The sequence below is a fragment of the Solanum pennellii genome, chromosome 9 (genome assembly GCF_001406875.1).
Source record: "Solanum pennellii chromosome 9, SPENNV200".
In the NCBI taxonomy this organism is placed as follows: Eukaryota; Viridiplantae; Streptophyta; class Magnoliopsida; order Solanales; family Solanaceae; genus Solanum; species Solanum pennellii.
Genome location: NC_028645.1, coordinates 43346436 through 43361537, shown reverse-complemented (window position 1 = coordinate 43361537; position 15102 = coordinate 43346436). Strand labels below are relative to the sequence as shown.

The 15102-nt window shown below is 36.8% G+C and overlaps 1 protein-coding gene across 1 annotated transcript in view; it reads right to left on the bottom strand.

Moving 5' to 3' along the window:
• The window catches only part of LOC107031279 (ABC transporter B family member 25, mitochondrial), a 48791-nt gene that overhangs the window by 2918 nt on the left and 30771 nt on the right, over positions 1-15102 (bottom strand). Inside the window, exons 12-19 of the mRNA XM_015232591.2 lie at positions 14962-15047; positions 10156-10244; positions 9441-9496; positions 7499-7579; positions 7344-7409; positions 7156-7248; positions 1358-1422; positions 54-189 (exon numbers count right to left, since the gene is read on the bottom strand). Coding sequence (XP_015088077.1) covers positions 54-189; positions 1358-1422; positions 7156-7248; positions 7344-7409; positions 7499-7579; positions 9441-9496; positions 10156-10244; positions 14962-15047 — 672 coding nt within the window. The remainder of the gene's footprint in view (positions 1-53; positions 190-1357; positions 1423-7155; positions 7249-7343; positions 7410-7498; positions 7580-9440; positions 9497-10155; positions 10245-14961; positions 15048-15102) is intronic.

Below are 15102 nucleotides of genomic sequence, written 5' to 3'. Positions count from 1 at the left end.
TATATATATATTGGAGAAAGAGTATTCCATATGGAATTTATTAGAACACATACCTCATCACATTGCATAGCTGTAGTGAGCCTATGGGCAATAAAAACTGCAGTCCGGTTAATTGCTAGAGACTTTAAAGCACTTAGTATTTCTGATTCTGTCGTGCTGTCAAGTGCGCTCGTGGCTTCATCACAAAGCCTAACAGAGAAGGAAAAAAAGGGTAAAATACAGAAAGGAAATCAACAACAATCCTCTCTCAATTAATAGATGGTCAGTAAAAGCCTTGCTGCCTGATTGAAAGAATTAAACTGCAGTTAACATGATAATCAGCTCAAGATTATACCCAGATTAAGGGCCTAAACACAACATTAAAATGCTATCAACTCAAGATTCTGACAATAGAGATTTACTGGGCAGCCCGGTGCATTAAAGCTCCCGCTATGCTCAGGGTTTGGGGAAGGGCCAACCACAAGGGCCTATTGTACACAGCCTTACCTTACATTTCTACGGGAGGCTGTTCCCAAATAGAGATTTTACTGAGCAACTAAAAATAGAGGCAGCAAGTTTCATGACAAATGATGCACATATATGCTCTCAGTAACAGGGTCTTTATATGTGGATGAAGAAGAAAGTACTTTAATGAATGGAGAAAAAAGCACTTCTGAGAAGATAGGCAGAACCAACAGTGAATCTAAATTTGTCGTCATAAAGACATGCTAGACCAATGGTCTTAACATTGTTACATTCTGAAAATGGGATATATGTGCTTCTGTGGTAAGCTATCTGAGCAAAAAGTCTCCCACAACATGCCTTGTATAAGCCGTCTGAGAACAATACAGGTCTATAAGTCAGTACCAGGGGCAGGTGAAGTTAATACATGCCTTATTAAGTGTGTTGTAAAGGTAAGAAAGACACTGCCGGCAAGCAATTAATAAGAGATGAAGTTGTATAGACACCAAGAAGAGAGGTGATTCAAGGGAACACAAATCATAGGAGCATCTGCTAAATTGTACTCGAAACAACTAGTCCAAAAGTGCTAAAATCAACATATTTACAAATTTAATTTGTCTTTCCAGGAAAAACCTTTGACCCCAAATGTTGTGGAAACTGTTTTTGACAGTGAACAGCAGAAGAATGACACTTTTCAGAAAGTTCTTATTTGTCTCAAGTGCCTAATCCTCATTATAAAATTGACTCTGAACTTAAGTATTAAACAAATGTTATAATTCTTTAAAGATCTACAAACTGTTGTTCTTTTACTTGGAGACTAAGGACTAATATATGAGCACATACAGAAAACGAAGTAAAGGGAGATCCCTGAGCCAACACAAGTTCATTACACTAGTAGGTTGACAGATAAACTTACAATATCGCAGGCGCTTTAAGGAATGCACGTGCTAGTGCAACTCTTTGCTTCTCACCACCACTTAACTGCACGAGATGGAAAAGAAAGATAGATGTCACAGAATGAGTCACAGACATATATGACTTTCTGAAAAACATAGAAGAAACTGAAAAGCAAGTTCTGTTGATTAAAAAAAGAGAGTATTTGGATGAGAGTTATGTAATCCCAAAATGATTTCCCATTTATTTTTCTGCCTCACCATAACAACAATAATACCTCAATTCCAAGCTAGTTGGATTGACTATATTGATATTCACTATTCATGGTGCTGCATTTAGAGCTGTCCCAATCCAATATTCAACAATTTAGTCTCTGACACTAGCAGTTCTCGACATCTTCTACTGCATTTACATTTCTAACAAGATGAAAATACTTCTAGCAAATACTGGACCCAAATTAAAGCAAGCCTGCCCATATGACTAAGGGCTTCATTTTTGTTTTTGCACTTAATGAAAGTCTTCATCTTAATCATTCGGATCTCTCATTAAGTCTGTTTGTTTTTAAGGTCTAAATCTTAATCATTAAGTGTGTTTGTTTTTCTTTTTTTACGACCACTTAATGTGTATGAATAAGTGTGAATAATTAAGATCTATAATAGCCAATAAAATGTCCATTTAAGAATTTCTACAAAGATGACAGTTCACCGCTACTCCATCAAATTTCACCCACCACCCACAACAACCATTTCAGTCACAACTTGCACCTAACATCAACGACCCCCATCATGAGCCTAACCACAACCACCACTACCTTTTTTTGAGACAAGGGTAACTTTGTATTCACACCAAAAATTCATCATCCAAAAAATGATGAATTGGAAACTTACATCCCATTCATGGGTATACTTTACAAGTTTTCTTTAAAATCAGCTAAATCTACTATATCCCCTACAAGATTCTGTTTACACCAAAAAAACAGAAGGCTTATACATTTCATTCTAATATTCTGTAAGTTAGTCTTTTGTCCCTCAAAACTTCTTACATTTCTTCTTTCCAAAGGGTCCACCATATGCAAGCAGGGATAGTTCTCCACCAGTGTTCATTTCTTCCTCTGTTCCCAATACCTTTCCAGGTATTTAGTAGTTCCTTTGTTGAGCTAGGCATCACTCATTGAACTCCCAAAAGAGCCAAAAAACATGTTCCATAGGCTCAACGCTGCCTTACAATGAAGGAACAAATGTTAATTGACTTCTGCTTCCTGTTCACACATGACACATCTTGAACAAAATTGCCATCCCCTTTTCTGTAAAGCTTCATGTGTTAAACAAGCCTTTCACAACCAACCAACAAAAACAAGCTACCTTTGGGGGGCATTTGGTCTTCCAAATTAACTTCCAAGGCCAAGTGTCTACCATTGACTACCATTGACTTCCTTGTGTTAAGATTCCAGTAACATGATTTCACTGTGAACACACCCTTGTTATGTAATTTCCATCTAGGTTTGTCAGGCCTCATGGATAAAGCAGGGTGTGAGTTTACTCTTCCCAATAGGTTAGCAACTTCCCCAATTTCCCAGTCGTTTAGTGCTCTTCTATAAACAAGGTCCCATCCCTGCTGACTCCAAGCTTGGGATACAGAGACATTCCTTTGCGTACTCAATGTGTAAAGATGTGAAAAGGAGTTTCTAAGACTGTCTTCTCCAATCCACACCTCATTCCAGAAATCAGTTTTCAAACCATTTCCAACAGTGATTGACATGTCGTTGAAATGAGGCCACAATCTTCTTATGGTTTTCCAGACACTACAACCAAAGGTTCTCGCAACCTCCTCACTTGTCCAATGATTGAGTAAACCATACTTTCCTGCTATGAATCTTCTCCAAGTGGGCCTCTCTTCTGAGGAGAACCTCCAAAGCCATTTCTGCAAGAGAGAGGTGTTTTGTTTGCTGAGGTTCTTCAAATTGAGCCCACCTTGTTGAGTATTGAGAGTCAGTTCATCCCATTTCACAAGGTTATAACCTCTCTTTTCCTAGTTTCCTTGCCATAGAAAGGCTCTCCTAACTCTATTGAGTTTTTTTTTCAATGCTCTTTGGTATGGGAAAAAGGCTCATCATGTATGTAGGCATGCCATCAAGAACTGACTTGATGAGGGTCGATCTGCCCCCTAAAGAGAGATATTGACTTTTCCACCTAGATAGTTTATTCTCGCACCTTCCCAACACTCCACTCCACACATCTAATTCTTTGTTTTAAGCACCTAGTGGCAGTCCCAAATATTTAGTTGGTAAAGAGTCCACCTGGTAGCCGAGAATATCAGCCAGATCTTGCAAATTCCCAACCTGGTTCATAGGAGAAATGTGACTTTTCAACCAATTTACATGGAGACCTGAGATACCTTCAAAAATTGTTAGGATGAACCTCAAATGCCTGATCTGACTTGTCTCTACTTCACAAAAAATTAAGGCATCATCTGCATAAAACAAATGAGACACTTCCAGATCTTCACCTCTACCTGTCTGAGCACTGAAACCTTTCACCCATCTATTAGCATTTGCTTTTCTGAGCATATGATTTAACCCTTCCATAGCTAATAAGAACAAAAAAGGTGACATGGGATCCCCTTGCCTAAGACCCCTATGGGATTGGGATTGAAAGAAGCCTTCTGTGTAGCCATTTATTATGAGGGAGAACTTCACACTGGAAATACAAAAACTGATCCATTTAATCCACCTACTACCAAAACCCATGTCTTAGAATTTTGAGGAAATTCCAATTGACATGGTCATAAGCCTTTTCAATATCCAATTTACATAGGATTCCATGTTGCTTCTGTTTAACCCTTGAATCAACTAGTTCATTAGCCAACAAGGATGCATCAAGTATTCGTCTCCCGTTCAAGAATGTCATTTGGTGTTCATCCACTAGCTTCCCAAACTATTTTAAGCCTTTCCGTTACGAGTTTAGAGATGATTTTGTAACCCCCCCCCCCCAATTAGGCTAATAGGTCTGAAATCCTTTAGCTCAACAGCTCTAGGCTTCTTTGGGATCAATGCTACAAGGGAGGCATTGAAAATTTTTTCAAAGACTCCTCTGGTGGAAATGGAAATTATGAATAGTCTGCATCAGGTCCTCCTTCAAGATCTCCCACCATGCCTTGAAAAATTTCAAGGTGTAACCATCATGACCAGGGGCTTTGTCTCCATACACTGTTGGATAGTTTGCAACACTTCTGTTTCTGTAAATGGTCTCTGTAGCCATTCATTCTCCTCATTGGTAACTATAGGACAGCCTGTCAAATCAAAAGTAGGTCTTCATGGCTCATTCTCAGTGTAAAGATTGGAATAAAACTCTATCATAGCACTTCTGATATCATCAGGTTCTTGCATCTCTTCCCCCCCTTACAACCAGCCTATCAATTGTGTTGTACCTTCTGTGTATTGTTGCTAATCTCTGAAAGAACCTAGTGTTCTTATCCACTTCTTTTAGCCAAAGTGCACTAGATTCTTGTCTCCATCTCTCTTCATCATGATTGACCAGTACTTCAAGTTCGACCAGCATTGTGCCCTAACCATCGATTCTTCTTTGGATAATTCTCTTTCTTCTTGTGCTCTGTCAAGAACTACCAGTTCTTCAAGTAAGTTGTTTTTCCGAAAATGTGTTCATACTCCAATTTTTCAGTTTCTGTTTCAGCAATTTTTCCACCATTCCTGGACCAGTTCATTAAAACCCTCGACCTTAAGCCACCAATTTTCAAATTTGAAATAAGAATTCCCTTTTTCCCAGTCTCCACACTCCAAAAGGATAGAACCACGACCACCACTACCTTCAATCACCAAAATCAACCAACATCACCATTAGCCATCATTTGCAATCATCCACCAACCATTATTACATTCACTAAGCACTATCAATAATTACCATCATTAGTGAACATTAGATATGCTAACCGCCATATAATTCACCACCACCATTAGTTATCTATATCATCCCACTACTAAATTATCAACCAACAACAACCACGGTGAATAACTATTGCCAACCACTATCATAAGATACCCATAACCACCATCATCATTTGACACCTTCCCAAATTGACACACAATCACCATTGTCCCCACACCAATTGCCATATAATAATTTCAAAATATTTAATTGATATAATTTTAGATAAATTTAGTATTTTATTTGAATTTTATATTTATTATTTTTTAAAGGACAAATTGTATACATTCATATGTTGAGAAAAACAGTCTTAACTATTTATTATTCAAATCTTAATGCAACATCTTAATATTTAGAGTTAGACCTCTATATCTTAATGCACATCTTAATATTGAGATTTACACATTTTAATCTTAATGAAAACAAACGAGGCCCAACACTTTATCCCTTCTAATATGTATCCCCTATAGGAATCTTTTATCCTATTATGCATCATTTTATTGTTGAGTTTTGTTCGCATTCCAAGAGATTGTAGGTCTTTGAAGTAATTACTTCCATGTAATTTTATGCCTACCTCGTCCTCTTTTGAAACCCTCAAGTACCATGGTTCCATACCAATGGACATAAAACATGACAAACCATCTCAAGTGAACCTATTTCATTCGATCCTCTATGTGCTATTTGCATCTTTTGATATGTCATCATTTATAATCTTGGCTGATCTTGTAGGACCGCACATTCATCTAAACATTTGCATGTCTACAACACATGTTGGACCTTACAAGCCAAACGTTAACTCCGTAAACGTTGTTGGTCTTTCAACCATTCTATCAAACTTGCCTTCCACTATGGTAAGTATCCTTAGGGATGGCAAAATTAACCGTGAAAACATGACTCGCCCAACCTGCCAAGTTTGGGCGAGTTAATGATCAACTCATTGAGTAATTTAATCCATTTTGACTAGCCTAAATTAGCCCTTAAAGTAGGGCTGATTTAGGCTTTTAAGTATGTTATGCCCAAATAGTCCCATAAGAGAACTCAAAATATCTTTTTTAGTAAATTGTTAGTTTTGCTTTGTAACTAAAAACATAAGAAATAATCAAAAATTGGTAACAGTTAGGCAGGTTACAATGGTCCATTGCTTGCCCATCTTGACCCAACCCATGTCACCATTAGTAACACTTCGGTGGGTAATGACACCCAATAAATTAAATCAGCTCATTTTGACATTGCCCAAATTTAGACCAAACCAACAATTGTATCCTCCTATCGTATGACCTGTAGTACTTCTCTACTACTATCCTATTTTAATTTAATATGCTTCATCTTAACCCATCATATCATTCTCCTTAAATATCAAAGCTAGATATCTGAGATTCTTGCATTTAGTCACCATAATCCCCACTAAATTCATCTTATTTCACTCTGGTTGAACGTGTAGTTCATACGTTCGATATTACTCCTACAGTTCTACTTATCTTGTATCTCCTACCATTACACTCACATTAGTAACAATTCATGCATAATTGGTTTAGGAAAATGATCACGACAAAAGTATAGAATGTCTGATTTAATCTGAAACGTATGCTCGAAACTCTAGATAACTAGAAACTGTAACTTCAAATCCAAAAGAAAAAAGTTGATGACTTGTACTGATAAAATCTTTAGTTACAACTATAAGAAGTCAATTTTCAATCTACTATCAACATGGGTTATCTTAGTAAGTGATGCATGTGATTTTGCGTGCCAATGACATGATTACTCTTCCATGTCCTACATAGATGGATAACCTTGGCGGCAGGGCAAAGAATTGTCCTAAAGGCACCAACACATGCTCCTGCACATAAATAGAGCAGAATTAGGGACTGAAAAAACTCACCTTTAGTCCACGTTCTCCCACCACTGTAGCATACTTCTGTGGGAATTTTATAATAGTATCATGGATTGCAGCTTGTCGAGCAGCATTGTACACCTTATTGAACCATTTCATTTTGATACAGGGGGAGAGTTAGATGATGTAAGAATTGCCAAAGTTGAAAGAGAAGCAAGTACAAATTATTAACAGACCTCCTCCTCGGAGGCAGAGAGCCGCCCATAGCGGATATTGTGAAATATAGTATCATTGAAAAGAACCTGGAAAAACAAAGAAATGGTTGTGTTTAACCCACACATTTTGCAGGGACCATGCTGAATATTAAGCTTGATAACTTATGACAGCTTACAGTATCCTGTGGAACAACGCCAATAGATTTCCGAAGACTCTCAAGGGTAACCTCCCGAATATCTTGACCATCTATTTTTATCTGCCAACAAAATATGACCCAAAAAAACCCTAAAGATTCAATAAAAAGAAGAGAACTTTCGCCTGAAATGTAAATACACATTTTCCATGTACAATCATCGGCATGAGAACATTTTTCCATTACATACAGGTTTTCAATTTTGCGTCCATGTTTAACCAGACTAACAGTCCAATTCACTTCCATTTTGTGTTCTAATTAATTATACAAACATCCAGTAAAACAGGATCAGTATGATTATATGTGGAATATGACAATACTCATTCCCTGATATTGTGAACATAAGAGGATGAACTTTAACTGCACATGAATTTGCAAATCGGTTTATGAACAATTGATGAAAGTGCAACTTTACAAAAGTAGGGCTTATCAAGCACATGAACAAAGATTTATCAAGACATTGGTCAGATTCCTTCTCACAACAGTTGATGAAAGTGCAACTTTACAAAAGTAGGACTTATCAAGCACATGAACAAAGATTGATCAAGACATTGGTCAGATTCTTTCTCACATACATACTTTAAATTATATGCCATGAGTATTTCTTGCAATAAAAGTCCCTAATCAGCACTTTGACAAGCAGTGCAAATAGAATTCCGACAATGATTTGTCAACATACGAGTTTTAGTAATAGTCAGTCAGCCTTCCCTCTTGAGACAAATGCTAAAATATCAGTGTCCTCGTCATGCATACCATTTAAGGCGTTTTAGTCAGTTTTCGAAAGTGATCATTAAATAATTGAAAAATAAATAATTTTCCAGAAAAGACTAGCAAGAAAACTGCTATAATTTTCTTATTCTATAAGGTGAAAGTTGTGCAAACCAACAGGCCTTTCAATTGCTAAGGCAAACAATCCAAGTTTCATAATATAAGAGACACCACAAGGCTCTCAAACGCTGTCATGAAAAACAGGGCCAAGCAATATGAAACCTGATCTCAGTTCAATCCCACATTTATTAAATACTGTTGATGGTCACATACTGTTGACCTTTTTTTTCTTGCAAGAAAATTCATTTGTCAGAAATCATTTAATCCTAATTGGTTGGGTAAGAAAAATTTCTTTTAAGAATAAAGGATCAATGATTTGATGACAAACTAAATTAATTTTTGAACTTTGTTTTAATGGATTTAAGTTTTTCTGAATTTCATCTCAATATAGACTTTAATCGACATTTCTTTTCAAGCATGAACCGTTGTTACATGAAATTATTAGTAGATAACCAAAAAAACACCAAAACAATCTATTCCAACTCAAATTAGAAATTATATGGCCACAAATACATAAAATATAAAAATATCTTCTTCAATTTATGATAATAGTCAGGTTGAAATCATTTTGTATACTTCAAATTATGTTACACCATCAATCTTTGTCTCTTTAATATCTGCTTATTCCCTAGCAAACTTGTTTTCTTACAAATTATGATTTTTGTAAATTACCCAGTGATCTAATGAGAAAACATAAATAATGAATAATACATGATTAAGAAGTGATCAGATTTCTTTAATGTGCCTAAACAACGTAACACAAATTATTTTTATTTTTTTTTGACAAAGGTAACAAATTATTTAAATCCAACTAAAGCAATTATGAAGTACTTTATTATTTTGATCTTGGGCCCGAGCTCAGCATGGGCTTTCCAGAACTGGTATAGATAAGATTCCACAATATTTATCAACAACAACAACATAACCACTGCAATCCCACAAGTGGAGTCTTGGGAGGACAAAGTGTATGCAGACCTTACCCTTACCCTTGGAAGGTAAGGTAGAAAGGTTGTTTGCAATAGACCCTTGGCTTCCACAATATTAATCCAAAAAAAAAAAAAAATGATTCCGCAATGTGGAAAGCTTTTAATCTTACATTTCCAGAATGGGTGTCAAAGAATCTGAAGAGCAATCTAAGAATAGTTGATTTGCCTGTAACAGAAAGCAATATGTGGATCAGGATTAAGGACTAGTAAAAATATAACCAGCATAACAGTATGTAATCCTAGGTTCCACACAAACATTCAATAGGGAATGAGATCCCACACTTGAATATTTATATTGACACATAAAAAGGATTCTACAGTCAGCTAAGAGGCATCTCATATATTGGTCAGATCTGGGGCAGGCCTATGTTAAAATTGAAAGAATGATGTTTCCATAAAGCTGACGAAGAGAAAAGGAAAAACAAGAACCTTTTTAGTTGTTTGCAGCAGAAGTCATACACCATTTACTCATACTAGTCAACTTCAAAAAGTATACACACATACAATTCGATCAAGAGAGGGGCATTATAATAAAAATCTTATAGGAGCATCTCTAGCTACCCAACTTCAAAATGTATCCCTCATTTATACATCCTAGAAGCTTCAGAAACAAAAGTAACCTATGCCACAGATTGGTTCCTTTAAGTGCTGTCATCCGAAGATCTTTACTACTCGGATAAGCATTTTTCACTCACGCCTGTTAGATTAGATAACTAAATGATTTGTTTTTGCTTAATATGCAGCGAATCCGGGCCTAAATGGATTAAATTGAAAGTCAATAGACAAATTAACTCTGAAAAGTTGAAACAGAATAAGGAACCATACCACTGCCACTTGTTCCTACAATAGCTACACTTTTTCCAGCTGGAACAATGAAAGAGATCCCATCTAGAATCTTCCTTTCTGTCAAATAACTAAGAAAAATGGAAAGAACAAGCATCAGAGCATATTTACTAGTCCATTTGGTGCCACAGTAGAAAAAGCAACCAAGCCTATCTACTTGAACAATTATCCATCATGATGAGTTTCAATGTTCAAACAAAGAGCAGCAGCTGTTCCATCAACCTAACAACAAAAGCTGCAGAACCTAATGTGATTTTGAAAGCTCCCTACTTCCAAAGTACTGGGAAAGCATTAAGCATGTCAGAATAGCATTGCTAGCTAGAAAGACTTGTAAACGAGCCCATAACATGTAAGTTGCTTTAGGATGAAAATGAGAAAAAAAAATTAAGTATGTCAAAGTCCAGCATCACAGAGCGCTTATATGAGAAGAAAAGGCATATCAATGACTATGAGATAATAACTTTCTTTTAGTTAATGGTAACAGTTTATTCATCAGGCATTTAGGGAGTGCTGGCCACTCTATTTACAAGTTCTAATCAGACAGAAAAAATCTATTCATCTTACAAGAATTAGTTACAGATCTTTACAGGGAACCTGTAAAATCTTACCACGGGTTCATCATCCTCTACCAAGCTTTCATCACACCGAAACTACAGAGTTAAAATATACTGACTTTAATCCTTCTATAGAACAACTGTTGTCTTCAAAACACCTTTCATCCGCCAACAGAGACAAAAATCTTGTTCATCTTACAATAATTAGTTACATATCTTCACAGGGAACCTGTGAGATCTACCAAGGATTGATCATCCTCTACAAAGCTTCCTTTACAGCGAAAATACAGAGACAAAATACACTGACTTCAATCTTTTTATGTAGCATCAAGTCTCTTCAAAATCACTTTATCCACTGTCAATGAAACCATCCCTTACAATACACCATGTGAAAATATTTCTTCTTTCTGGAATCTGGAGTTTTACTGCCCACACTGTCTCCAATGCCTTTCTTCTCCTCTTCCTCTATGGACTCCAGGTAGCATGATTTTACAGGAAAAAATTCCTAATCCCCTTTCCCCAGCACACAGAAGGTACAACACAATTGATAGGCTGGTTGTAAGGGGGGAACAGATGAAAGAACCTGATGAAATCAAAAGGGTTATGATAGAGTTCTATTCCAATCTTTACACAGAGAATGAGCCATGGAGACCTACTTTTGATTTAACGGGCTGTCCTATAGTAACCAATGAGGAGAATGAATGGCTTCAAAGACCATTTACAGACACATAAGTGTTGCAAACTATCCAACTGTGTGATGGAGACAAAGCCCCTGGTCCTGATGGTTACACCTTGAAATTTTTCAAGGCATGGTGGGAAATCTTAAAGGAGGACCTGATGCAGACTACTCATAATTTCCACCAGAGGGGAGTCTTTGTAAAATCTTTCAATGCAACCCTTATAGCATTGATCCCAAAGAAACCTGGAGCTGATGAGCTAAAGGATTTCAGACCTATTAGCCTAATTGGGGGGTGGGGTGGAGGTTACAAAATCATCTCTAAACTCATAACTGAAAGGCTTAAAACAGTTATTGGGAAGCTAGTAGATGAACACCAAATGGCATTCTTGAAAAGGAGACAAATACTTGATGCATCCTTGTTGGCTAATGAACTAGTTGATTCAAGGGTTAAACAGAAGCAACCTGGAATCCTATGTAAATTGGATACTGAAAAGGCTTATGACCATGTCAATTGGAATTTCCTCCTCAAAATTCTGAAAGACATGGGTTTTGGTAGTAGGTAGATTAAATGGATCAGTCTCTGTTTTTCCAGTGTGATGTTCTCCCTCATAATAAATGGCAACACAGTGTGAAGTTCTCCCTCATAATAAATGGCAACAAAGAAGGCTTCTTTCAATCTCATAGGGGTTTTAGGCAAGGGGATACCATGTCACCTTTTTTGTTCTTAACTTCTTATTAGCTATGGAAGGTTAAATCATATGCTCAGAACAATAAATGCTAATAGATGGGTAAAGGTTTATGCTCAGTAGAGGGAATCTGGAAGTGACTCATTTGTTTTATGCAGATGATGCCTTAATTTTTTGTGAAGCAAAGACAAGTCAGATCAGGCATTTGAGAGTCATCCTAACAGTTTTTCTAAAGGTATCTCAGGTCTCCATGTAAATAGGCTGAAAAGTCACTTTTCTACTATCAACCAGGTTGGGAATTGGCAAGATATGGTTGATATTCTAGGCTGCCATATGGACTCTTTACCAACTAAATATTTGGGACTGCCACTAGGTGCTAAAAACAAAGAATTAGAGGTGTGGAGTGGGGTGTCGGAAAGGTGCGAGAATAAACTATCTAGGTGGAAAAGTCAATATCTCTCTTTAGGAGGCAGATTGACCCTCACCAAGTCAGTTCTTGATGGCATACCTACATACATGATGAGTGTTTTTCCCATACCAAAGAGCATTGATTAAAAAACTCAATAGAGTTAGGAGAGCCTTTCTATGGCAAGGAAACAAGGAGAAGAGTGGTTATAACCTTGTGAAATGGGATGAACTGACTCTCAGCACTCAATAAGGGGGCTCATTTGAAGAACCTCAGCAAACAAAACACATCTCTCTTGTAGAAATGGCTTTGGAGGTTCTCCTCAGAAGAGAGGACCATTTGGAGAAGATTCATAGCAGGAAAGTATGGTTTACTCAATCACTGAACAACTGACGAGGTTGCGGGAGCCTTTGGGTGTAATGTCTGGAAAACCATAAGAAGATTATGGCATCATTTCAACAAAAACATGTCAATAACTGTTGGAAATGGTTTGAAAACTGATTTCTGGAATGGTGTGGATTGGAGAAGATAGTCTTAGAAACTCCTTTTCACATTTTTACACTTTGAGTACGCAAAGGAATGTCTCTGTATCCCAAGCTTGGAGTCAGCAGGGATGGGACCTTGTTTTAGAAGAGCACTAAATGACTGGAAAATTGGGGAAGTTGCTAACCTATTGGAAGTACTAAACTCACACCCTGCTTTATCTATGAGGCCTGACAAACCTAGATGGAAATTACATAACAAGGGTGGACATTTGGCCTTGGAAGTTAATCCGGAAGACCAAATGCCCCCCAAAGGTAGCTTGTTTTTGTTGGTTGGTTTGTAGAAAGGCTTGTTTAACACGTGAGGCTTTACAGAAAAGGGGTGGCAATTTTTTTCAAGACGTGTCATGTGTGAACAGGAAGCAGAAGTCAATGACGATCTGCTCATTCATTGTAAGGCAGTGTTGAGCCTATGGAACATGTTTTTGGCTCTGTTGGGAGTTAAACGGGTGATGCCTAGCACAACAAAGGAACTACTAAATACCTGGAAAGGTATTGGGAACAGAGGAAGAAATGAACACTGGTGGAGAACTATCCCAGCTTGCATATGGTGGACCCTCTGGAAAGAAGAAATTTAAGAAGTTTTGAGGGAAAAAAGACTAACTTACAGAAGATTAGAATGAATTGTATAGGCCTTATGTTTTTTGGTGTAAACAGAATTTCGTAGGTGATATAGTAGATTTAGCTGATTTTAAAGGAAACTTGTAAAGTATACCCATGGGTGGGATGTAAGTTTCCAATTCATCATTTTCTGGATGATGTAGTTTTGGGTTGAATACAAAATTACCCTTGTCCCAAATCCTCCTTTTGAAACAATCCATCAGCAAGGTAAGCTTACTCTAGGCTAGTATTCCCACACCATAACTCCTTCCAAAAGCAAACTCTTGTGCTATTACACCCACAAACCCATTATGTTCCACCGACATATTTCTACCATCAATAATTTCCTTCAGAAAGCAGACTCTTGTGTATTACAACCACAAACCAATATGTTCAACCAACATATTTTTACGTTCAATAATTCCCTTTCATACACTTACCATATGTGCACCCATTGTTCCACTTGAGAACCAACCATTATCGACTGTGCTACATTTAGCATTTATTACCTTAACATTTTCCTCATGGGTGAATATCCACAACCATTTTACATCAACATTATGCTAAAAGATTAGAAATTCTCTATTGGTGTTACATGTACAAGCTGACGGGAAAGGATACATATCACATATTAGTGCACAAAGAAAACAAACAGTTAAACCTCGAAGTCGTGGTTGATGCAAGTACGGTTAACGATGTCATGATAGGTCGGGTATTCAGGAGTAGGAAAAAAAGATGGTGGCCATGGAATGTAGTGCCACTCACACTCATATGGACTCTACCAAGAGAGGAACATGAGAACTTTTGAGGGAGCAAAGAAATATCTTTGTACAAATTATGGTAATTTTTTGTTTCTTTTACACTTTTGGAGAACCCACAAGATGCCAGTTAGTATATATGAATCGGTGGTCTTTATAGCGAACTTGATTTTTGTGATTCTCTACTGTAAAGATGATGATTAAGAATAAATCTACTCACAAGTAACCTCAATAACAAGCAGTTATCAACAAGCAAGAATTCTCAAAATTTGATAGTATCGTTATAGGCCAAATGAATGAAACGACTCATAGTTCAACTAAGTCACCAGTCTAACCCAGACTGGGATTGAACATTTAATTTTCTTCACGGATAATACCTTATCAAAGTACATCATAGATCACCAACCAGAATGTTTGCTAATGCATGTCTACCTATCTTACATAGAATTTGTACAAATTGATGACTAAGTGAAAACATGCACTTTAAGGAAAACTATACTATTCTAATACATCATAATTCATCCAAAAAATATTTAAAAAAAAAAAAAGAATTAGAAATGCACCTGAAGTGAACATTCTCAAATTGAATGCTACCCCCACTCAAATTAAGAGATTTCGCATCAGCTGCATCTCCGATTTTAGCTTTTTCCTGTATATGTTAGTCAGAGATCTGCTCAAAACATTTATATATATATATATATATA